Genomic DNA, 26,325 nt, shown 5'->3' on the forward strand with positions numbered 1-26,325 from the left:
ATGTAAAGCACGAATCAAAGACTTTCATTGTGTACAACTGTCATGTGATCTGCTGGGATTGGTCACAGTGGACAAATGGTACCGGCAGTGGGCCAGTACAGTGATCTGACATCGGCCCATGGGGCGCAATCCTGGGAGGATGTCATATGGGGTGGGAAGAGATTTATTCTTGAAGAATTTGGGGTGGGAGGAGGGAAGGGTATTCACCAGTGATATTATCTTGTTAAAGATCTTATGAGCTTTGAGTCAGGGACGTAGATAAGGGGGGAGTCAGGGGTGTTCAAACCCCCCGGGGCAAAAATGAAATGCATGGTGTCCCTGCCCTGCAGCCGCACATGGCACCAGCGGCAGGCAGCACTGCAGTCAGTGGCACACAGAGTGTAATAAAGCCTCTGCAGCAAGTGTAATAGATCATTAGGCATACCCGCACCCATGTTGTGGTACACCGCCAGGCCGGTCTATCCGGCTCGGGCTGAAGGCTGACAGATCTATCACCAGGCAGCACAGTGGGAGCGGGAGGTGCGTGTATTCCTGTCCAATGCACACCATGTATTCCTGTTGGCTTGCAGTGCCACTCCTACCTTGGGCTTGGGAGAGGAGCTTTGCCTGGGCTCTGGAGCGCAGAGTGCTGGTAAAGTGCTGTGTAGCCGCCGGCCCCCCACCTGGATGAACTGCCGCTGTCCTGTCCAGGTATGTCCCCCTTTCTCTTCTGGTCGAGTCTCAGAGAGTCTCAGAGAGTGTCCTCAGACTCACCACTGCTCAGACTGCTGTGCTGCTGCTGGCATTCTGCTCTTCATACCAGGTAATGGTGAGTCAGTGAGAGACTGTGTGCGATTCTGTGTGCCAACTAGCAAAGTATGTGATTGAGGTTGGCTGGGTGAAATTTTGCATTGCTTGTGTTACTGACAGATGACTGAGGCTAAGCTGAGTTTTCTAATGCTTGTTTTGCCGACAGTCCAGCTTGGCACCGGCAAGCTTGTTGTGGTGCTCACCGGCTTACTGATTCATCAGTTGGCACCACAACATGTCTGCCAATGCCAGGCTGGACTTTCTGCTGCCCTCAGTGGCATGCCTTGGCCCTGTTTTACCCCTGGTTCATACATATGTGGTACAGGAAAAGCTGTGACCCCCTGTGCATTTCCATCACCGCATTGCAATCACACTGTGTTTTTTGATCTGCTGCAGGTGGTCAATTCAAAGTGAACAACTCCCCAAAAGAAGGTCGCAAACGCAGTGTTTGTCTGAACCAGATCGCAGGGTTGGTTTTTAAAAAAAAAGGTGCCTGCACTTCTTTGGTGCGATGCGGTGCGATTCAGCTCATTCAAAATGGGCTCAAATCACACCGCGCAGAATCGCATGTGAATGGCACAGGAATGCGGTGCAGTTCCTGTGCGATTTACATGAAAACTATAGTGTGAAAGCAGGCATTTTGAATGGGCTCAAACCACACCAAAGTCAGTCATGCACCAATTTTGGAACCGCACTACAACCGGTTCGCATGGTCGTTTTGTAAATGGGATCCGGTGCTGGCAAAAAAACAGTGTTTTGCAACCTTTGCTTGGGTTGTCGTTAAGATAGCACTGACACCCACTGCAGATTGCAAGGGGGGGTTTGATTTGAATGAGGTGCATGAAACGTGCGTGGATTGAGGGTTTCCCACGTTGTAGTGCACCTCCCCGTATCTCCTAGGCAGTAATAGGATTTTTATAACAGCTTACCTGTAAAATCCTTTTCTTGGAGTATATCACAGGGACACAGGGCAGCCATAGTAATTACAGTATGGGATGTCCCAGAGCAATGCCAACTGTGGGGAGGGAGACACAAACAAATGTAGGGTGCAATCAGACCTAAGGACCTTATACTGCTGCCTGCAGCACACTGCGCCCAAAGGAGATATCCTCATGTTTTCTTACATCCACCTGATAGAATCTGGTGAATGTATGGACTGAAGACCAAGTTGCGGCCTTGCAGATTTGAGCCATGGAGGCCCGGTGATGCACTGCCCACGAAGCACTAACAGCCCTGGTGGAGTGCGCTTTGATTTGAAAAGGTGGAACTTTCCTCTTCAGACCATAAGCTTAAATAATTACTTGCAGAATCCACTTAGCAATAGTAGATTTCAACGCTGCCTGTCCTTTCCTAGGACCTTTAGGCAATACAAACGAAGCAGTAGTTTTCCGAATCTGAGCAAATAGATTTTGACTGCTCTCACTACATCCAGAGAATGTAGTGACTTTTCTTCCGTAGAACAGGGTTCTGGAAAAAATGAAGGTAGAACAATATCCTGGTTTAGATGAAAACCTGAAACCACCTTCAGCAAAAAATTAGGATGAGGACGCAATACTGCTCTATCCTTGTGAATGATTAAATATGGCTCCCTACAAGAAAGAGCAGCCAATTCTGATACCCTTCTTGCAGAAGATATGGCTACCAGAAAAACTGGTTTCCTTGTCAACAGGACCAAGGGAATATGTTGTATGTGTAAGGCTGTTTCTTTAACGCCGACAGAACTAAAATCAAGTTCCAAGGGTTCAGGGGTGCTCTAAAGGTAGATTAAGCCGCGTTACCCCCTGTATAAAGCTTTGGACCAAAGAATGCAAAGCAAGTGGTCGTGGAAACAAAATCAATAAGGCCGAGACCTGGCCTTTGATGGTACTCAAGGCCAGCTTCAACTCTAACCCCATTTGCAGAAAGTCAAGGATTCTACCTATGACATACTTTCTGGGGTGCCAACCCCGAGATTCACACCAGGAGACATATGCCTTCCAGACTCTATAATAAATGACTCTGGAGGCCGGCTTGCTTGCATTAATCAAGGTAGAAATTACTGAGCCTGAAAGCCCACGCTTCTTCAGAATGTGGGTGTGGGTTCCAATAGCCAAACCGTTAAATTTAGCGTTTGTAAGGTAGGATGGAACACTGGTCCCTGCGATAGCAGGTCTGGACGTGGTGGTAGGGGCCCCTACCACCATTTTTACGATCTCTGCATACCAAGATCTTCTGGGCCACACTGGGGCCACAAGAACTACCGACTTCCTTTCCTGCTTGATCCTGCGAAGAAGTCGAGGTAGCAGCAGAATAGGAGGGAATGGATACATCAGTGAGAACTGGTCCCACAGAGTCACCAACGCATCTGTTCTGTATGCGAGTGGATCCCTTGTACTTGACACAAAGTTGTCGATCTTGTTGTTGAAATTGGACGCAAACAGATCTACATCCGGGATCCCCCATCTTTGGCATATAGCCAGGAAGATGTCAGGTTGAAGAGACCATTCCCCTGGAAACAAATGCTGGCGACTTAAGAAGTCCGCCTTCCAATTTTCTACCCCTGAATGAAGATTGCCGATATGCATGGCACATGCTTTTCTGCTCAGGTTAGGATATGGTTTACCTCTTCCTGGGCTGCACGACTTCTGGTGCCCCCTTGGTGATTGATATAAGCCACTGCTGTGTCATTGTCGGACTGGATCCTGACAGGACAATTCCGCAACCTGAATGTCCAGGCCTTTAGGGCTAGGTACGCTGCCCGAATCTCTAGAATGTTGATGGCCAAGGTCCTTTCGGTTCTGGACCATTTCTCTTGGACAGTCTTCTCTTCCAGGTCTGCTCCCCAACCCGAAAGGCTGGCATCTGTTGTTACCACCTTCCAGGTTACTGGTAAGAAGGAATTCCCCTTGCACAGATTCTCGGGTATCAACCACCAACTGAGGTTCTGGCGCACTTTTGGAGACAAACGCATCAGAAAATCTAGCGCCTGGACCTTTTTGTTCCAAGCAGACAGGATACTGTTTTGCAGCAGTCTCGAATGAAATTAAGCATAGGGAACTGCTTCGAATGAAGCCACCATCTTTCCCAACAATCTCATGCAAAGGCGAATAGAAAGACCCTTCTTCGCCCTGACCACCTGAACCAGCTCCTTTATGGCACTGATCTGTGCCTGGGGTAAAAACACCCTCTTCTGGGTTGTATCTATAACCAGACCCAAGTACTCTAGTTTTCTTACTGGCTTTAAAGCAGATTTCTCTAGGTTGAGGACCCAACCTAGGTATTTCAGGTAGTTGACTGTGGTGACCATGCTTTGGTCTAAGCGGGCTACCGACTGATCTGTCAAGAGCAGGTCGTCTAAGTAAGCTATAATTGGTATACCTTGGGCCCTTAATCTGGCCAGAGTAGGGGCCAGGACCTTTGTAAACACCCGAGGTGCAGTAGCTAGACCGAAAGGTAGAGCTACAAACTGAAAATGAAGGTTTTCCACTTCAAAACGCAGATATTTCTGATGAGCGGGGAAGATAGGTACATGCAGGTATGCATCCTTGATGTCGATTGATGCCAGAAGTTCCCCTCCTTGTAGGATGGAGACTACTGATCCGGTTGATTCCATACGAAAAGAGTGAATTTTCAGGAACCGATTTAGATCTTTGAGATCTAGAACGGGCCTGACATCTCCATTTGGTTTTGGAACCGTGAAAAGGTTTGAATAAAACCCCAACTCCTGCTCTTTCATGGGGACCGCCATGATCACTTTTTGCAACAAAAGTCGGTCTAACGCTTGAAGGTGAGACTTCTTTTTCTCTGGATCTTTGGGAACATTTGACCTGAGGAAACGAGGAGATGGGAATTCTCGGAACTCTAGTTTGTAACCTTGTAAGACTTGTAAGACTTCTTTTGTCCCTGGGGTTGACTCTGAGGTTTACCTCTTGAACCTGACGGTGGAGGCCGTCGTGACTGCTTGGAGGCTGATGCCCCTGGCACTGGAGAAAGAACCCGTTTAAATGAGGGGCGTTTACTCCTTTTCTTAACTGGCAAAAGGTTACTTTACCCACTTAACCGACTCAGTTAAGGGTAGCTTAAATGTGGAGCGGACCATTTCAGTAAGAGATTGCACCATCAATCTTTCAGTGGTCCTTCCCCACTTGATTCCTCGGAAGAGGAGTCTTCAGCTTCTTCACGGTCCCCTGAGGGGGAATCATCTTCCCTTTCCCACTGTTCCTCTGTTTGAGGGTCTTGGGGGGTAGACGGGGACCTAAAGTGTTTTCTTCCACTCTGTGAAGATGCGATTAAAGCTGCTAATCTTTCCTCCAATCCAATCATGGCTGAGGAGAAAACCTCCTCTGTAATATATACAGGGGCTGAAATGCCGGAAGCAGTTGCAACCCCTGACAACCCCGATGGCTCGATCTGACCAGCCTCCCTAGGCCTTTCGGTGGGGGTGGCGTTGCAGAGGTAGGGTCCTCGGAGCCTGAGGGAGATCCCTTTGAGCCCCTGTTTTTTGGGGTATTTGTACCTCCCCTTCTGCCCATAGTGCTAAGCACAAATGCAGAGGTACTACCAGAAAATGCACCCACTGCTGAGCAAAATAGTCCAGCAACTGCCACTGCTATCAAGGCTCAGTCTGATACTTAAATAAACGTGTCCTGGGAATACCTGTGTCACCAACACTCACATGCCCCTGTCTGCTCTGTGCCCCTCCATCAGCTGAATGCACCTGCAAAAGGTGTACTTATAGCCTACACAGCCCCTGCATCTGTGAACATTGGAGCACATCAGTGCCATGTTCAGCCCCGCCCCCTCTCCCTCCGACTTCCCACTGCACCCCCCCCCACTTTTTTCCAAAAAGAACTGCTTTCCCGCTCGAGCGGGGTTCCGATCCGACTGGATCGACATGCAGGGGAAGGGTTGGGGTGAAGGAGAGGAGGAGAAAACCGCCATACTATGGCAGTGGCGGCGGGAGCGGCATACCGCCGACTGATCCATACTCCCTCGGCCTCCTGGAGAGAAGAAAAAACAGTCCAGGTGGGGGATTCTAAAAGAAAAGCCCCCCATCCACCTGGGCTAGGGCTGGAGGAAGTGTGCAGCTTGTAATGACACAGAGTGAGACTGACAAGCATGGAATCAGGTATGTGCTCCTGACAGCCCCCGGTGGCGACTTTAGGCATGGCAGCATTTTACTTAAAAGAGAAAACCCATAAGAATTAGAAAATTACTTAGTAATCTCCACTTACCTTATCCAGCTGCAGGGTTCTGTGGTAAACCAGACAGACCCAATCTTCACCACTCATGGTGGGATCCGTTTAAAAAACCTTCAGTGACCGGGGCTCCTTTTTATCGGGGGATCCACACCCCTGGATCCGTAAAGCACCCCGCCAGGAAATATGGCTGAAAAAAACAAATACTGGATCCCGGGGTCCAGCTCTCTAGAAAGAGAAGTGTTACAGGCAAAACCTTGTTTCTTCTGACACGAGGTCCGGGTACCATACAATTCGGCCTAAAAAGGCACTTTGAATGGATCCAGTTACATAGATGGCCCCAGCAAAGGAATATTCCAGTGGAGCTCAGCACATCACATCTTTACTCGTGACCAACACCTAAGACACTGGCGAAAAAACTGAGGTACTCCCAGTAAGGGGAGGGGTTATATGGGGAGCTAAACTTCCTGTCCAGGGTGTGTCAGTGTCCATCACCTAAAGGTGCCTATATAACCCATACAGTAATTACTGTGGCTCTGTGTCCTGTGATATACGATGAAGTCCGTGTATTCAAGGCTCAAGGCTGGTCATTTTTCAGTTGATTGTTTTTTTTCCATTCTGTGATTAATTGAAAATGAAGCTAATGTGAACACAATGAGTGTGCTTCCTTCCACAAGATGGCGCCCTTTGCACCTGCCCAGTAAGATTGGCGATTACAGGGCACCATTCTGTGGTAGGCAGTGCGTTCCCCCCCTTGTCTGACACAACATGATGCACTTTGCACCATAATTAGCCAACCTCACTGAGGAGGTGCAAAGGGCACCATCTCCTTGTAGGTAGGCTGCACACTTTGCACCTCTTCAGTTTGGACACTAATACTGGACAAGAGCCAACAGCGTTCATAAAAACTGGAAGAAGGAAAAAACTGAAATCAGGTTTGATTTTCTAAAGGATCTGATAAAATACAATTAAGGATGTGATTGCTCACTAGGGGCAATACATATTGTTTTTCCTTTTTCCGGTCTTTATAATTTGGCGGAATTTATTTTATTTAAAAAGACTTTTAATTGGTACCTGCTGCTGACCCCCCCCCAGACAAAAAATGATCTACAGCCCTGCTTTGAGTGGTTGGGTTTACATCTACTTAAAGAGGAAGTTTGCCTTGGAAAAAACAAACAAATACTGAAGCTGCTGATTTTTAAGAAACACCCACTTACCAGTCCAGGGATCCAGCACTGTTCTCACACAGGCCAGGTCTTCACCGATCTTTGAGTCCCCGGCGCTGCCATTTTGGATGTGGGAAGCTGACTGTGACTTTCTGAAGCTTCACAGCTGGCTTCCTACTGAGCATGCGCTTGTAGCGCTGTACTTGTACTTTCACAATGGACCTGCAGTCTCCTGTGACGTCCCAGGAGGTGGAGGGAGGGGGGCTGAACTTCCGCTCAGATCGCCTAGGCCAGAAAATAGGCCACAGACTGCTTGATGGTAGATCAAATAAGTATGTTATGGCAATGCAAAATAAACACATGCACAACCCAATAAACAGGTCAGAGAATAGGTCCAAAAGTGTCCTTGTGTGCACTCTGTGCTTAAACCCTTAAGAGCGGGTGGGTATACACTGTAAAGTTCCATGGTGCCTAATTAGCAAATTTAAGTCAGCTAACATCGGGGCCTGTCTGTACGGTGGTGCACTTGTTGCTGTATTTTTAAAACTGCACACAATAGATGACTGTTGGGCTGCTAAGGAGCAGTAATGGGATAAACACAATGGATCTGGTCCAGAATACTTGGCGGTTTGTTGTCCCTGCTGGCTCTGTCCTCATGATTGGGTACTCACAAGGCTCTGTTCTCTCTGTGTAGGCACTCACATGCCAACAGGTCTCTCCAGCTCTGGTCTCAGCACAGCGAAAGACCTCTCTGTGGCTTAGTCCTCAGGCTCTCACAGGTTCAGTCTCTGAATGTGGGCACAGACACCCCACCAGCAAGTCTGTACTCTACGGTCCCACACCATTCTGTTTCCTCAACAGGTCCACCCTCAAATTTCCCTCTCAGAGCCAGGCAAAAGTCTTTCTTCAGCTCCCCTGGTGTGCAGGGAATCCGGGGAATTAACGTCCATAGCCCATTAGCCTCCATTGTACAGCGCTGCTTGTGGACTACATGTCCCATGATCCAGTGTGGTTGCATAGCAAGTTATCTCCCCTGCGCTGTTTGGCACAAGCACTGCTGCCATGTGAGAGGAGGAGCAGAATAGAGTGGGAATTTACACACAGCCCACAGCTTCACCTTTCCCCGATTACAGCCTAGCTGATCTGTGACTTTGCAGTGGCGAGGGGGAGAGAGGAGGAGAGTGGCACTGATTGCACAGCTCACTCTTCCAGCTGGTTGGCAGCACCTGTCAACCCGCCCTCCTCCCCCACCAAAGAACCTTTGGTCCCCAATGAAGGGGCTGAGTCCAGTAACATACAAATGTGCACAACCTGTTCCATAGCTTCAAATGAACAATGGGAGGCAAAATTAGGTAAGTAGTCACACAAAAGCAAGCAAATGGTTTGCATTATAACAGGAACCTGGCAAGGGAACCTCAAACCATTTGTTAGAGGGAGAGGGGTTGCCTTGACAATAGATGTGTCATGTGTCAAGGGGTGAGTCACCCTCCACTGAAACTGGAATGGGACGATTTTACATTTTGTGAGTCCTTTGGGTGGCAACAATAGTTTCCTCAGAACTCTCACCCAAGGTGGTGTCATAGGTCAGTCTTTTAGATGTATGGATGGCTCTTTGTGGTTTCTGTTCTTTTAGTTCTGGTGGCCCCTCTTCTGGAGACTCCTCACCCAGTTCTGAAGGTGATTGGAGAGTCTCTATATTGTTTGCACCTAGTGAGGTTGGCATCTCTTCCCGATTCTCTGCTTGATGACCCTAAGAAAAAAACTCTGCAGCCCCAGGCCTATGAGGACTTGTATTTGATGCTATAAGGGGAAAGGATGGAGTGACATCTGTATGTGTAGAGGGCCATAGCCAATCCATAAAGGCATCTTCCCCTCACTGCTTTCTCCCTCATCTGCGTCTGGTGGTGAAGGTTGCAATCTGGCAACTGGAACTTGCCTGGGAGAAGACCTTCTGGGTGAGGGCATCTCAATTCTGGCAGGCACCCTTATGGCTTCACTCAAAGGCAGTAGATAGTTTTGATGCCAGGTCTTCAGAGGTCCTGTCCTTCCGGACAAATTTGGTACACAGGAAGATTAGGCAACTGTTTGCAGATGACATATTGCTGGGAACACCACCAGTCAGCTATCTTATGACTTCCAGAGGGTCCCAGGCTTATCAGCAACACTTTTTCTCCTGGCTGAACATCATGAGCCCAAACTCTCATATGATAATTCTTCTTGTTCCACTGTCCTCTGGTGTCAGGAACCTGTGTGACCAGAAATATGTGTGGACTGACACAGGTAAAGTGTAAATAATATAATTTATTAAAAGATAAGTGAATAACACAAAGAAAACACACCTCATATACAGTAAACAGTGTAACACAACCAGCAGACCAAATGAACAGTGAACACAATAAACGACAGCCTAAATCAAATATATACAGAGAATGGGATAACCAGATTGTAAATGTAACAGAGCCAGGGTCATACACGGGTGATCAAGCAGAGGGAGCTGGGAACAAGACAGGACAGGGAGAGGGAACCAGGAACAGAATGACCGGGTAGGAAGGAACCTGGCTGGGTCGGGTCAGGGTCCAGGAACAGAAGACATTATGCAGGCTTTAGGAACACAGATCAGGGGCACATGTAGAATATACCAAGGCAATGAGGCACAGCATGCACGATGTTTAAATACACTCCCTGCAATCAGCATCAGGTAATGCCTGATTGCAGAAGGTGACGTCAGCCTCTGACTGCCGAGAGACACCCGCTGGTGTCCACCACTGATGGACACCAGAACTGCAACCTAAAGATCTGGGAGCCACAATGCCACCAGCAGGTGAATCCTTTCCTGACAGTCAGCCTCTGACTGCTGAGAAGCACCTGCTGGTGGACACTGCAACTGCAGCCCATAGATCTGGAAGCCACAGTGCCACCAGCAGGTGAATCCTTTCCTGACAGTCAGCCTCTGACTGCTGAGAAGCACCTGCTGGTGGACACAGCAACTGCAGCCCATAGATCTGGAAGCCACAGTGCCACCAGCAGGTGAATCCTTTCCTGACATCTGGTGTCATAAGTGCCTCCAGCTTTCTCCTAGGCCAGCGATGGCACCCCAGATGTTTTCGAACTACATTTCCCATGATGTTCAACTACACTGCAGAGTGCATAAGCATCATGGGAAATGTAGTTCCAAAACATCTGGGGTGTCAAGGTTCGCCATCACTGGCTGTCTTTTTTTTTTTTTTTTTCAAAAAGTTTTTATTTCGCTTTTCAAACATATAACAGAAGGTATAAAATACAGTGTTGTATACAGATATTTTGGTGTATATAAATATTTTGATGTGTACAGATAGTTTGAAGTACTTGTACATTCACAGATATGAGATACAGTTCGGTACACGGTTATACAGATTAAACAGATCCCAAACCTAGTAATAATAGAGTAATGTGGTGGAAGCCTGGATGGAACCAATTATTACTATTTATGCGAGTACTAACTTATTTAATATCAATCAAATACCTGTAGGTGTGATGGGAACTCAAACCAGGGAAGGGGTGGGAGGGGGGGGGGGGCATGAGATGAAAGAGAGAGTGACAATTTGTGAGGGTATAGTGACCGGTTGATCATAGACATTGTGCCATATTGCGAACATTTTGCGAGTAAGATAGCTGGTAGACTTTAGGTTTCATGTGAGACTGCTGATGATCTTGGATTTGTGAGTTGAGTAGCTCACGTAGCGGTCCGGATGGTTAAGGATGGTTCAGGGGGACACCTCTTATGGGAGGATTATTTTTTTTTTTTTTTTTTTATTTGTTTCGTAGCTGCTGGTAGGAGTCGTGGTAGGAGAAGGAGGATTGGTTCATATTTGCTATTTCTTCTTGAGAAAGAGATGAGAGCATAAAGATGTGCCATTTAGAGTGGAAGCGGTCTGAGGAGGTTTTCTGTTTGAAGTCTGTATTAATGCGGTCTTTGGTGAGTAGATGTAGAAGCTCTCTTTTGACATGTGCAATGTTGGGGTGGGGTGGAGATATCCAATGTTTTAAGATAGTCCTTCTTGCGATTAGGAGACAGGTTAGGAGCCATCCTTTGTGTGGGGCGTTGACTTTCAGATTTCCTGAGGGGCTTGTGTCGCTGTTGGCGAGGTTTGACCAGGGTAGGAGTAGAGGATCCCAGTAGCCGAATATGAGGAGTAGCGGGTCTTTGGGTAATTTTAATAGGGTCACTTCAAATATGTAGGCAAGAACTTGGTCCCAAAAAGTTGAAATGTATGAGCAGCTCCAGAAGCGGTGAGCTAGGGTAGGTTTCCGGAGGTGGCATAGTGGGCAAAGGGCTTTGCTAGTGTCCGTCTTTGACGATGAAAAGGGCATATAAGCTCTGTGGGATATTTTTAATTGCGTTTCTCTCCAAACTTCATTGGGTGTAATCTGTTGTACAGAGTTGAGGCCTTGCACGATTTTTTCCACTAGGTTGGAGTCTGGGAAATCTTTAGTCCAGTTTGTTATTGAAGATGTAGAGAGAGGTGGAGATGATTTGAGTAGGAGGGGTTTGTAAATGTCTGAGGTTTTGTATGAGTTGTTTGATATCATTTGGTCTATGATGTTTGTCGGAAACCTTTTCTCTGCTTGTGTACATGTCTCCTTTAGGAAGCTGATGCATTGCCCATAATGGAAGGAATGTGAGATGGGAAGAGCGAAGGATTCGGCGATGTTGGTAAAAGGCAGTGGTCGACCCGTCTGAATGTTGCAAAGGGAGGAGAATTTTGTTAGGCCTTTCCGTTCCCATATTTTGAAAGGTTTGTGGTCTAGCCCCTGTGGGAAGGCCGGGTTTCCTTGAATCGGGAGATGAGAAGACACGAAAGGGGATATCTTTAGTATTTTTCTAGCTTCTCTCCAAGCCACCGCTGTGTCTCTCAACAATAGATTATGTTGGTGAGGGGGGGGAACTGACTTCCATCTGCAGTGGAGGAGACCTGCTAGCGAGTAGGGATGAGCCATGTCCGTTTCCAGGGAGAAGTTTGAATAGCGGGAGGATTGCGTTATCCAATCTATGCTGGTTCTAAGCAAACATGCTATATTGTACATTCTAATGTGCGGTAAACTGATGCCCCCTTCGCGCCTGGGAAGATATAGTTTTTTTTGAGCAATGCGTGGTCTTTTGTTTCGCCATAGGAATTTGGATAAGGAGGAGTTGAGCAAAGATACATCTTTGTGAAGAAGTAGTAATGGAATAGTTTGTAGTGGGTATAGTAATCTTGCGAAACTGACCATTTTTATTAGGTGGCATCTTCCCAAGAGCGAGAGGGGTAGGTCCATCCAGGCATTTAATTCTTGAGATATTTTCGACAGCAGAGGAGGGTAATTTAAATGATATATCGAGGAGGGAAGCTTTCCTATTTTTATCCCTAAATATGTGATATGGGATTTTGCGACTGGGAAGATAGATTTTTGGGCCCATTGTGGTACAGAGTGTGTGCCTATGGGGAGAATTTCGCTTTTGCTGTAGTTAATGCGCAGGCCGGAGCACAAGCGAAATTCATCAAACACCTTTTTGATGGTTAACATATCAGAGGGGGGGTTGGCCGAAAAAATGAGGACGTCATCCGCAAATAGAGAGGTGCGTAGGTCATGTGTGCCTATTTTTATGCCATGTAAGGGGGCTGTTAGTGTTAAATATCTAGACAGGGGTTCTAGGGCGATGTTAAAGAGGAGTGGGGATAGAGGACATCCTTGGCGTGTGCCCTTGTGAAGGCGAAATTCTTCTGACATGAGGCCTGCTACCACTAATTTTGCTGATGGGGCTGTGTACATGGCAGTGATGAGGTGATGGAAAGGGCCAGAGAAACCCATTTCTGACATTGTCATAAAAAGCCAGTCGAAGCTAACATTATCGAAGGCCTTTTCTGCGTCTAATGTGATAATGGCGTGGTTGGTGTTTGGGTGATGGAGTGCGTGTTCTAGGGCCATCATGACTTTACGAATATTGAGGGTGGCGGTTCTACCTTTTACGAAGCCTGATTGAGCGGGGTGGATTAAGGAAGGGACAATGTCAGCCAGCCTAGTGGCTATAATTTTGGAGAGAATTTTCACGTCTAGGTTGAGAAGTGATATGGGTCTGTATGAGCCTGGTTCTTGGGGGTCTTTGCCCTTTTTTGATAGTAGTTTTATAAGAGCTTGGTTCCCTGACTGCAAATACGTACCCCCTGACCAGATATTCCGGTATACTTGGAGGAGGGTGGGTTCTAGAAGGGGTTGGAGAGTCTTATAGAATTCGCTAGTGAAGCCGTCTGGGCCAGGGGCTTTGGAGAGAGTCAAGTGGCGGATGGTTGTTGATATTTCAGTGGGGGTTATGGGGGCATTAAGGGTTTCTAGTTGTAGTGTAGAGATCTTGGGTAAGCTTATTTTTCCTAAGAAAGCGCGTGCTTTTTGTGTATCTATGGGATCTGTGGCGTAAAGTGTAGAGTAAAATTGTTGCATAACTTTGTTAATGGCTTGTGGAGTGGATTGAAGGGTGTCTGTACTGTCGCGGAGTGATGTAATGTGGGTGGGGCGGAAAGGGCCTTTGCACAGTCTGGATAAGAGTTTGCCTGCTTTGTTTCCAAATTTGTGGAAAGAGGCTTCTAAGTGGGTCTGTTTGGTGTGTTCCAGGGTGTTTACCCACGTGTCGAAGTCCCTCTTAGCTGCCTGCCATTCCATTCGGTTGGCTGGGGAGTCTGAGGTATATAGAGCTCGTTGTGCCTGGTGTAGGCGTGAGCTGGCTGCTTTGTATTTAGACAGGGTGTTGCGTTTAAAGGAGGTTGCGTAGGAGATGATACGGCCTCTTAGGTAGGCTTTACCGGCGTCCCAGAATAGATTGGGGTCGTGTATATGGGGGGTATTGTTGGAGGAGTATTCCGTCCATGCATCAGACATGTATTGTTGGAAATCAGTGTTGTTATGGAGGAAAGAAGGAAATCGCCAGATGTTGGGGTGTGGGGGTAGGTTTAGATTGTCGAGAGTTGCTTCTATAGGTGCGTGGTCGGAGATAGTTATGTCATGAATGGTGGTGTTCTGGAGGAAAGGAATTAAGTTGTCGGAGCCAAAGAAGTAGTCAATCCTTGTGAATATTTTGTGAGGGTTGGAGTAGAATGTAAATTCCCTGTCTGTTGGGTGGGAGAGGCGCCAAAGGTCCTGGATATGGATAGAGTCCATGGTGTTTGCGAAGAGGGTAGGGGCTGGAGTGGTGGATCGTGGGTTTGGACTTTTTGATGAGGATCTGTCGTCTATCGGATGAAGGGTGTCATTAAAGTCCCCTCCGATCAGGTGGGGGAGGTGAGTGTTTTCTAGAAGCCAACTGGAGAGCTCGGAGTAGAACTGTTTGTTGGGGCTGTTGGGGGCGTAAACGTTTGTGATTATGAGCTCTTTGGAGCCTATTTTGACATGTGTGGTGAGCAGGCGGCCCTGATGGTCAGTTTTTGTCGACAGGATTGAGCAGGGGAGATTTTTGTGGATGAGTAGGAGGACACCAGCTTTGCGTCCTGCTGCCTCAGATCCTAGAACAGTGCCAACCCAGAGCTTCTGCATACGGTGGAAGTCTGAGGCTAGCAGGTGTGATTCCTGGAGTAGGGCTATATCTGTTTTGAGCCGTTTAAGATGCCTGAGAATTTTCATTCTTTTTTGAGGGGATCTGAGACCCTTTACGTTCCAGGAAATTATTTTCATGTTAGGGGGGGGTTGTGAGGGGTATGAGCAGATGTTGTCAATTTACCAATTTGTGTATGATGGGTTAAGACACCAGCTATAGAAGGATTCGTGCTATTTGCATAATGGTCAAGAGTCACATTGGATGTATGTGGAAGATGGTTTGGGCCCCTTGGAAGGGGGTAGAAGGAGGGGGGAGGTAAACCATGGAGGGGAAGTAACATTGGGAGTAACATAACCATTAAGCCTAAGCACTTTGCTTTTTTCCGCATGGGTTCACTGTGTAGGTCAGCTCCCATAACAGGACAGTTATGGAGTGTGGCCCGAAAAGCCCGTGGAAGGGTGACAGAGGTCTGTGCATGCACTTGAGGATAGAAAGTAGAACTTTGGGGGGGGGGGGAGTTGCATGTTGCCGTACACAGTGGAGCCAGGAGGACATAGCCGTGTAAAAAAAAACTGTTTTCAAAACAAATATTATTCTGGAAAGGAGAAAAGAACAATATAACAATGCCTCTTAAAACTGAGAGCCAATCATAACAATATAGCTTTATACATTACGTGATACCGTGGAAGGAGGGTAAGAAAAAAAGACCTGAGTGGGGGCAAGTTGTGGAATTGCCCGTAAGTTGGGAAGTCCGCGGTTGCGGATGCGAGTTACAGTTCAGCGAGGAGTGAAGCGATGCTGTTCCGGAAAAGAGGGTCTGAAGCGTTTGGGAGAGTCTTTGCGTGGGCTCCGTTGGTCCAGGGAGCGGTTGAGTGGGGTGCCCTTGGAGGGGGTGTGCTGTTGGTTGTTGGATAGTAACGATCGCACGTAGGCTTCCGCTTCTGGTGGATCCTGAAAGGATAACTGGTCACCGTTGGGGGATTTGAGGCGTAGGGTGGCTGGAAATGCTAGAGTAAATTTGATTTGTTGCTTGAAGAGTTCTGTGCATATCTGTTGGAAGGCTTTGCGTTTCTTGGAGACCTCGATGGAGTAATCGGCAAAGATCAGGACTCTCACACCATCAATTTGGAGTGTGCGGGTTTGTCTAAATTTTTGGAGAATGAGGGCTTTGTCTGCGTAGTTTAGATATTTGGCAATGATGGGGCGAGGGCTCTTGCGCTCTTCATTATATGGTCCCATTCTATGGGCGCGTTCCACCGCGCAGGGGCCCGTTAAGCCTAGAGCTTCAGGGATGCGATGGGAGCAGAAGTCTGTTAGAGCCGATGATTGTAGCGATTCGGGTAACCCCACGAATCGCAGGTTGCTCCTTCTGGACCTATTCTCCAAATCGTCGAGTTTTTGTATTATGTATTGGTTTGTCTTGTCCTGCGCCTGTTCCGTGGCTTGGGCTTGGTACATCTCTTCTTCCATACTGGAAAGGCGGTGTTCCAGATCATGTAGCCTGGTGTTATGCTCTCCTAGCTGGGCTTTAATTTGTTTCATCCCCGCATTTACAGCTCTCTCCACAGATGTTGCAATCATGGGGGACAGGAGGGCTGCAACTGCTTGTGCGATGCGCTCTGTGTTATGGTCCCCTGTATGCTGTGGAGTGGAGGCCGATGTATGAAAGGCCTGGGAGAGAGGGGCTAAAGGAGAGGCGTCTTGGGGTTTTGGCTGAGCTTGGGGAGCTTGTGGAGATGCGTGAGGGGCTGCGCAGCCACTTACTTCCATATCTGCTGGTTGCGTGACTGATTGCTGGTCCGTGTAGGCCGAAGCCGGGGCCTCGATTTGCGGCTGTGGCGGCGGCGCCGTTTGGGCCGTATTGGATCGGGGGCCGCGGACTTCCACGAACCGGTCCATGTGTTGGGTACAGGTGCCTGAGGTGGCCGAGGGTTGATTCGGGCTTCAGGGCCGGTTTTATAGGCAGGTTTTTTGTCCTGGTTGCGGGAGCTGTGAGGAGAGACAGCTACTCCATGCGGCGCCGGAACCGGAAGTTACTGGCTGTCTTTAGGTTCCTGCAAAGCCTTTCCACGTAGCCTCTGTGAGTTGAAGCAGACATAAGTCCATAAGGGGAATAACCAGTTGTGTCATTCTCTGTACTATTGTAAGCATGCACTAGAGGAGATGTGCCTGTTCAAATGTTGCTTTCTTTCTGCATAAAATGTCCCCAATAGGGATGGGCTCAGGCGTGTTCAGATCCTAGTCCCAACCCACCTGAGCAAACCTGCCAGGAAGCCGTCACTGCACACCGCCAATCATAGGCAGTGGGGCATTTCCCGGCCCGCAGCTGCACATACACACACCTGACTAGGCTGCTTGTGATTGCCATGTCCAGTGACGGCTTTCTTGCATTTGCTCAGGTGGGTTGGGACTAGGATCCGAACATGCCTGAGCCCATCCCTAGTCCCCAACATGTTAAGGAGGGTTAAGGGGGGTTTAATTAAACCTCTCTGGCTATGGAACGCCTTTAAAGGTGAGATGGTGTTGTTCTTGATTTCTGGATGCCCAATGTGTCAAACAGTTGTTTAAGGAATTTGCTTTGAAGTCTTAGCACTATTCCCCTATGCTTCTCTAGGAGGAACAATTGCCATCCTTCTTACAGCTCGTCTGAGGGACACCTTCGGTAGACAGCTGCAACTGTTCCCACTCTTTATGGACTAGCTGGGCTTCTTTAGAAAATTCTGCAGCTAATAGCGGCTATGAATGGCCTTCCCCTAAAGCTTCTAAAGATAATCCACAGAGAATGTGATCTACTTGTACTTTCCTAAAGTCTCTGTTGGAGATGGTTGGAAGGCCTTCATCTCTCACTTAAGTTAAGTCGTAGTAGGACTTTGGGACACCAGCAGCAGTGACACCAATGGCTTCAGCCCCAGCTGCCCCTCTATCTCTGTACTCTATCATTTGGCTCAAAGCTTGAACTCAATCTGGTTTCAATTGAGCCCATCCTTCCCTAGGAGGCTCTGTGTTGTAGAGTATACTTGACAAAGCATCAGCATCACAATTCTTGACTGCAGAACAATATTTCCGGATGAACCCAGACAGTGTCACCAACCATAGATGTCCAGTAGCATACAGCTTGGCCGTGGTAAGTACATATGTGAGCGGGTTGTTGTCGGTCCTTACTTTGAAGTCTGCCCCATACAGGTATTCTTTCAGCTTGTCCACGATTGTCCACTTCAAAGAATTCTAACTTATGAGTAGGGTAGTTTCTCTCAGATGGGGTAAGACTCCGGCCCACAAAAGCGACAGGCCTCAGGTGTCCATCATGTTCTTGATACAGTCCACCACCTAACTCTTATCTGCAGACATCAACATGCAGTTCATCAGGCTCAGGACTTTCGGGGGTTCTTTTGTTTTATAAACTCCTTCTGAGGTCTCTTGCATTTCCTCATCCACTTTGGTCTGCAGGAGCTCAGTGAGGGGTCGGGCTAACTTTGCAAACCCCTCCTTCTCCTTCATTGTGGTGGGTTACAGCCATAGTTTTCCCCCCTGCAGCTATGCTTCCAGTGCTCTGACTATAATAAATAATTGCCCTGACTATAAAATAATTGCCCTTTTCCATCTTCTCCTTACCAGTAGCACCCCAATCCTCCTCGTATTCCAATGTAGTCAGCAATCATGTGGTTTAGGAGCTGTCTGTGAGTTCTGCCAGCAGGCAGGCCTGGTCGCTGTGGTGTAAAAACTCCTTTCAGAGATCACAGGACAGGAGGTACATCGGTCATCAGGGGGGTCCTGCCACCATCAGTAAAAAAAAAGTTGTCCACAGAACATCCACAAAGTGTTGCATTTTGGGCTCCCTCTAAAATGCGGGAAGTAGATCATCCACTTGTACTCTTGTATTGGGGAGGGGAGAAATGCCCCTCCTTAAAGCCACCTCACCACCAGCACCAGACCCTCCTTTACTCCAGCAGCGCCTCAGTGCTTCTTGTTTTCCTCACCACCAGCACCCCAACACTCTTTCTCCTTCTCACCAGCTGCACCCCAACATTCCTCCTCCTTCTTGCCAGCAACACCTCAACACTCCTCACCCCCAGGGCCCCAACCCTTCTCCTCCTTCTCACCACTACCAGCACCATAATCCTCCTCCTCACCTACAGTACCCCTAACACTCTTCCTCCTTACTGCCAGTACCACAGCCCTCCTCCTTCCCACCACCAGCATCCTAACCCTTTTCACCAACACCAGCATCCCGAACCTTCTCCTCACCTACAGCATCGATACCCTCCTTAGTACCATCAGCATCCCTGCCCTCCTCCTCCTCACCACAATGCCTCAACCCTCCTCCTCCTCACCCCCAACTCCTCAACCTCCCTCCTCTTCCTCAACCCAACCTTCCTTACTACCACCAGCATCCCAACCCTTCTCCTCGCCTACAGCACCCCAACTCTCCTTACTACCACCAGCATCCTAAGGCTCCTCCTTACCTCCAGCTCCCCAACTCTCCTCCTCCTCACTCCAACCCTCCCTACTACCAGCAGCATTCCAACCCTCCTCCTCACCTACAGCACCCCAAACCTTCTCTTTACTTTTAGCACCACTGTCCTCTTCCTCCTCACCACCAGTACCTCCAGTACCCCAACCCTCCATCCCCTCTCATGTTCATCCTCTACATGAATCTTTTACTAATGTATAAGCATGTATAATACACAACAATTTTGAGTGTCCCTGCTCTTCACCGGGTGCATGTTAAATACAATCAGAAAGTGGAAGCCGCATAATCACAATATCATGGCCACCTCCCAATACCAACTCTATGTTCATTCATAAATGCAACTTCAAGAGCCATAAGAACATGACACAACTCAAACTGCACTGATTACATAAAGATCAATAAAAAGCCCGAGGTAAAAACCCCTCCCCAGCAGGGGTCCCTCAAGGGCAACCGAAAGCCTCTCCTCAGCACTGCTTCTCCATCTTCCACCCGACTCCCCTGCTGGCATGGCCCATATCTATTTAGGAGCTCCTTAGTTCTCTGCCAGGCCCCCAACCTGGAAATTGGCTAAGGGCCCCTAAATATTCAAGGCAACCCCCCCTGGCCTCCACCCACTATTTTTTGGAATGTTCTCCAACATTCTAGAAATGGATGGAGGGACCAGAGAGCTGCCAGGAAGAGTCATCCAGCCCTGAACGCTAGTAACCCTGATCCAGATTCCATGGCTCAGGCTTATCCCTGGGCCAGACTATAGTTTGCCTACTTTCACCTCTAGTAGCACACACTAGAGGGTGCTACATATGTACTGTCACTGTACTAATAACACTGGCTGGGAAAGAGTTAACATCTAGGGGCAATCAAGGGGTTAAAAGTGTGCCTATCAGTACTTGGTGCATTCACGGTGAGGTGTTTTTACTAAGGGATGTGTTTTGCAGGGAAACAAAAACCAGAACCTCTGACAGGACGGAGCTCTACATTTACAGAGCTCTTCCTCGTTTAACAGTGGGTGCTGGTAATCAATCAGTGGGTGCCGGCACCTGAAGATCGGCTTGTACTGTGACCAATTACATCCGGCACGGCGGCCGTGGGCGCGCACCCCCTACCCAGAAGTGCTGGATTAGATACATGATCCCGCGCAGGAAAGCTGCTTTGCCGCTATACTCCTACATGAGGCAAACAGATAATAGTGTGTAATGTTGGGATATTAGAGTGTAAGCTCCTCTGGTACAGAGACTGGTGGGACTTGAGTATATTGGCAATTTCACTTGAATCGAGATTACAGATTTAAACCTCACTGAACTTATTTTATGCTCTTACTTTCTCTTTCTTATCTTCTTACAGCTGTGATCACCTGAGAAGAACAGAATGTGGAAATATAAAAGAGTCATATTCTTCACAATGTCCATATTTATTTGCATTGTTGTCATTTCTTACTCCTACTATGTGGAAATCAGACATCCGAAGATGAGATCTCATGGACCTCCTATTGCCACAGACACCATTACAGCTCTGGACAGTCGAACATTTATCATCTCCCCGTATTATGAGCCTAGACTTGGCCAATCAGTCCGGGTCATCGCCATCATCCATATATCTGTGAAGGAACTCTACTGTATCTTTCATTGTTCCTCCAATCAGAACATCTCTGTCAGGGCAGAAATAGATCTTCACAGTGACAGATTTGGGTTCCCATATGGAACAGCAGATCTTCTATGTGCAGAACCTTCTGGCTGTGATTACACTTATATGTCTTTCTCTGCAACTGATTCCACAAATAAAAGTCAGAATCTTTTGTTGGAAGTCAGGAACCGTCCACCACAACCAATCTCCTCCAATTTCACCGTCTGTATTTCTACTTTGTATGGAAACTACAACAATGTCCTCCAGATGATCCAGAGTATTGAGATGTACAAGATTCTGGGGGCCTCCAGAGTCACCATCTATAACACCAACTGTTCCCAGGATGTAGATAAGGTGTTACGTCATTACATTGATGAAGGAACTCTAGAGGTGGTGCCATGGCCAATAGACCGCCATCTCCAGACAACAATAGAATGGCGATATTCCAAAAGACTCAATGCTGAGATTGGATATTTTGGACAAACTGCATCCCTAAATGATTGTCTATACAGGAACATGTACAAAAGTAAGTTTGTTCTCCTCAATGACATTGATGAAATTATTTTTCCAGTCAAGGACTGGGACTGGTCATCCCTGATGGAGAATCTCCAGAATAAACACCCAGATACAAGTGTCTTCTGTGTTGAGAATCACGTCTTCCCAAATTCAGTCAGCATCTCTGGATTTGACCTGTGGTCTCACGTTCCTGGGGTCAATATTCTCCGTCACAGCTTTCGAGAACCTATTGATTGGAAGGTCTTTAATAGCCGCAAAATGATTGTGAACCCCAGGGACGTATTTCAGACCTCCATCCACTCAGCTCTGAAACACAGCAGAAATTGGGTGAATCTAGAATCAGGTATGGCCATCACCTTCCACTGTAGACACAAAATGAGGAACGACATCACCTCAGAACACCTCATTCCCGATGATATATTGAGAAGGTACAATATGTCTTTAGTGCCCAACGTCGATAAGGTGATTCAGAGACTTTTTTCTCAGTAATAGATCCTCCCAACTATTCTGAAATGCAAAGACCAGGACGTGACTGAAAACAGAACATTTCTCAATGAACGTTTCTTGGTGGGAATTGTTGCTAAGAAGATCCATGTGATGAATTGGTGAACGTGAACAACATGACCATCATTATGGACATGGACAGTATGAACAGTTGGTCCTGAATTCTGCTTCTAGCTTTCACCTCTAGTGCTCATTAAACAGACAGAGGTACAAAACTGGTGGGGGGATTAACCACTTCCCGTCCTTAGGCCGTATACGTACGACCTCCACCGGCCTCCGTTCACAGGTTCTCCTCTTCCACCAAGGAGCCCCGGGACTGCTGGAAATGGTCGGCTGCCCACAGAGGAGATGGAGGAACATCCATTCTACAAACCCCTCTATGATGAATGAAGCCGGGAGCAAATCTCCTCACTTCCGGGTTCAGTTCTGTGTTGTCCCGGCCGGCACAGTTCGGGAATCAGCCGATCGCACAGATCTCTATGATTGGCTGCCTTGGAGGACAGAGGAGAGATCGCGGCTCCAATAGACATTCATTACCAATAGAAATTCACATGGAATCTTCGTTATTCGGAGATTCAGAATCTATCCAAATTTCCAAATCACAATAGTAACAAATTTCAATGGATCCAAAATAAATGAGAACGAAACAAATGAACTGAATCTGAAAATGAAAACAAATTCAAAATGGAAACATATTGTAATAAATACAGAAAGGTATAAAAGGGAAATACGATGAGGATTCCTACTCAGGCTGCTTTATAGAATAGAAGAGAATATACTAGAATAGAATAGAATAGAATAGAATATAAAGAAATAGAATATAATATAAAAGAGTAGATTGGAAAACATAAGAATAAAATAGAAATAATATAATAAAATATTTTTTTAATTATCTTCTATTCTATTTTATTCCATTCTTTTCTATTCTATTCCTTTATTTTCTATTCTATTCTTTTTTATTCTATTCTATTTCTTTATTTTCTATTCTATTCTGTTCTATTTTATTAACTTCTATTTTATTCTATGTATTTTATTACATTCTGTTTTTTCTATTAATTTATTTTCAGTTTTATTCTATTCTTTGTTTCCTATTCTATTTGATTCCGTTTAGTCTATTCTATTCTATTTTATTCTTTTTCTATTCTATTCTATAAAGCAGCCTAAGTAGAGGAATCGTCATTTTATTTCACTTTTATACCTTACTGTATATCACCTTATTTCTAGTCTATTCTATTATATGCTTTTATTTTCTGTTTTATTCTTTTCTATTATATTCTATAAAGCAGCCTAAGTAGAGGAATCATCACATTATTTCACTTTTATACCTTACAGTATATCAACTGACTTCTAGTCTATTCTATGCTATTACATTCCTTTATTTTCTATTCTGTTCTATTCTATTCAATTCTGTTTTATTATATTCTGTTCTATTCTATTCTACAAATCAGCCTAAGTAGAGGAATCATCATCTTATTTCACCTTTTATACCTTTTTTGAAATATGTTTCCATTTCAAATTCGATTGGATTTGAAAATAACAAATATCCAAAGGAATCGGGAAGATCGAATGATTCTAACATAACGAATATGAAGGGAAATGACTCATTTAATGAGCGAATGTTTCCGTTGTGTAGATCTCCTCTGATCTCTATATAAAGAGGACCTGTCCCGACCCAAAGCCACCACAAGGGGCGCTGTTCACTCCTTGTGATAGCTATAAAGCTAACATTTTTTAGAGCCCCCCATCCCCCCAGTGGTCTCGTGTGCCATCGCACACATATGTGCCCGGTGATCGCACCACACATGTCACATGTTGTCAGAGTGACAATAATGTTCGGTATCTATTTACTCGCTGTGACATCATCTTTTATACTTTACTAAAAAATTGGGTCACTCGTGTTTTTTTTTTTGTATTAAAGTTTAAAAAAAAAAAGTGTATTTTTTTCCCCCAAAAAATAAACCGCGAGACATAAAAAAATAGCAAAATCCACCAATTTATTCTCCGGGGTCTCTGATTTAAAAAAAAAAAATAGATCACGTTTGGGGGTTCGAAGTCATTTTCTAGCAAAAAAAAAAAATACGGATTTTCGCAGGGAAGTGGTTAGTTCCTTTTTTATATAATTAGCATGCGTGGACACACCCACCTTCTGTGATAGGAGCTTCTCCATTACTGCCGAGAGAATACTCCGCCCACTTCACCACCGCAATACGATAAAATACATTGACTTTTTTTGGTTGTAACGTGACAAAATGTGGGGGATTTCAAGGGGTATGAATACTTTTTCCAGGCCCTGTATATATATACGTTGCGGCTTTGAAGTGGTTTGCCGTCTAATCAGCCATAACCCCGATGTATTATTTCTAAAGCCGGCAATTCTCTTCCTTGTAAAAGAAATTCCGTTTCCCCTTTTTTCCAGCTAATCCGAGAAACAGCTCACCATAGAGGTGAGGAAAGACCAGATCGTCTCCAATCACCTCTATGATCTAGGAGGACCAGAGAGGCGTCATGATGTCACTTCCTGTCTAGGGAGGAAGTAAACTATTTTTTTTTAAAGTATAATATCAGATTTTTTTCTTTTTTCTTCTTTTGCTTTCAAAGGTAAAAAAGAGATTTTGGGTCTTATAGCCCCCGGATCTCTCCATAAAGAGGACCTGTCACTCCCTATTTCTATTACAAGAGATGTTTACATTCCTTCTAATGGGAATAAAAGTGATTAAAAAAATAAAAAAAGTTAAAGGGATAGTGTAAAAAAAAAAAAATAAAAATAAATTAAAGGGATAGTGTAAAAAAAAAAAAATAAAAATAAATTAAAGGGATAGTGTAAAAAAAAAAAAAAACTGTAAATTAGAAAGATAGTGTAAAAAATATATATATATATAAAAAAATTAAAGAGATAGTGTAAAAAAATATAAAAAAATAAAGGGATAGTGTAAAAAAAAAAAAAGTAAAGTGCTTACGCGCAGAAACGAACGCATACGCAAGTCGCGCACGCATATGTAAACGGTGTTTGCACCACACATGTGAGGTATCGCCGCAAACGTTATATTTGTCGCCATTTCCACAAGCATGCGCAATTTTAAAGTGTGACATGTTAGGTATCTATTTACTCGGCGTGACGTCATCTTTTATATCTCACAAAAAAATGGAGTTATATATTGTGTTTTTTTACATTAAAATGGATTAAAGTGTATTTCTTCCCCCCAAAAAATTGCATTTGAAAAACCGCTGCGCAAATACCATCTGATATAAAAAGATTGCAACAAATGCCATTTTATTCTCTAGGGTCTCTGATAAATATATATGTGTATATAACACCATCACCACCATAACAATCGCAATTTTATTCTTTAGGGTCTTTGCTAAAAAAAAAAATATATAATTTTTGTGGGGTCTTAGTAATTTTAAAACTTTTAAAGCGTCGCCTATGGAGATTTTTAAATATTGTATTTTATTTTTTTGCATTAAAATTCATTAAATTGTATTTTTCCCCAAAAAATTATGTTTAAAAAAACGCTACGCAAATATCATGTGACATAAAAAATTGCAACAATTGCCATTTTATTCTTTAGGGTCTTTGCTAAATATATATATATAATGTTTGTGGGTTCTTAGTAATTTAAAAAACTTTTAATGCCTTGCCTATGGAGATTTTTAAGTGCCGTAGTTTGTCGCCATTTCCACAAGTGTGCGCATTTCTAAAGCGTGACGTGTTAGGTATCTATTGACTCAGCATAACATCATCTTTTTACATTTCACCCACAAAAATCGGATTATATATTGTATTTTTTTTTTGCATTAAAATTCATTAAAGTGTATTTTTTCCAAAAAAATTGCGTTTGAAAAACCGCTACGCAAATACCATATGACATAAAAAATTGCAACAAATGCCATTTTATTCTCTAGGGTCTCTGATAAATATATATATATAATGTTTGGGGCTTCCGAGTAATTTTCTAGCGAAAAATATACTCATTTTTACATGTAAAGAAAATTGGCCAGAAAGGGGCGGGTCCTTACGTGGATTCACATGCATTGTGACTTATAGGGGAAGTGCTGACCTCTAGTGGTGGAAATATATAATACAACCCTTGGAAGGGGATGAACTAGATACATGGTGTAAGTGACTTCAAAGTGGATATATAGGAAAAGAATAAAAGGGGGGAGGGGCTATATGTAAAATGAGGAGTACCCGTGAGGGTTATTATTATTATTATTATTATTATTTTTTATAAATAAAAATTTCTTATTGAGTATTTTTCAATAAAAAAATCAGAAACATGATATTTAATGGAAAGATGAGGACCCATTAATGTCCATCTACTTTCATCAAAGCGAAATCTAATATTTTGCAGAAGAAAACTTCATATAGTTTAGGGATAAATATCCATTCACCGGCCAATTTATTAGGCCCCCCGTGCTAGTAGCGGGTTGGACCCCCTTTGGCCTTCATTCTTGGTGGCATAGATACAACAAGGTGTTGGAAACGTTCCTCAGAGATTTTCCTCCATAGTGCAGCCGGCGTCGTGTTTGATTTACATT

The 26,325-nt window shown here is 45.3% G+C and overlaps 1 protein-coding gene across 2 annotated transcripts; it reads left to right on the forward strand.

The window, feature by feature from the left end:
* The first annotated feature begins 203 nt into the window (after positions 1–203).
* LOC141129437 (beta-1,4-galactosyltransferase galt-1-like) lies at positions 204–26,062 on the forward strand. Of its 2 annotated transcripts, none has more exons than XM_073617475.1 (2): positions 204–802; positions 20,488–26,062. In XM_073617475.1, exon 2 carries the CDS (start codon positions 20,512–20,514, stop codon positions 21,769–21,771), a length of 1,260 nt encoding a protein of 419 aa, XP_073473576.1. In that variant the 5' UTR covers positions 204–802; positions 20,488–20,511; the 3' UTR covers positions 21,772–26,062. The 2 variants fall into 2 exon arrangements, with proteins under 2 accessions (XP_073473576.1, XP_073473583.1); XM_073617482.1 differs by having other exon boundaries at positions 205–690.
* Positions 26,063–26,325: the final 263 nt, after the last annotated feature.

This window comes from Aquarana catesbeiana, linkage group LG01 (genome assembly GCF_042186555.1).
Source record: "Aquarana catesbeiana isolate 2022-GZ linkage group LG01, ASM4218655v1, whole genome shotgun sequence".
Classification (NCBI taxonomy): domain Eukaryota; kingdom Metazoa; phylum Chordata; class Amphibia; order Anura; family Ranidae; genus Aquarana; species Aquarana catesbeiana.

Coding starts and splice junctions, on each gene's coding strand:
- LOC141129437 (XM_073617475.1), top strand. CDS start 20,512: ATGTGGAAATATAAAAGAGTCATATTCTTCACAATGTCCATATTTATT.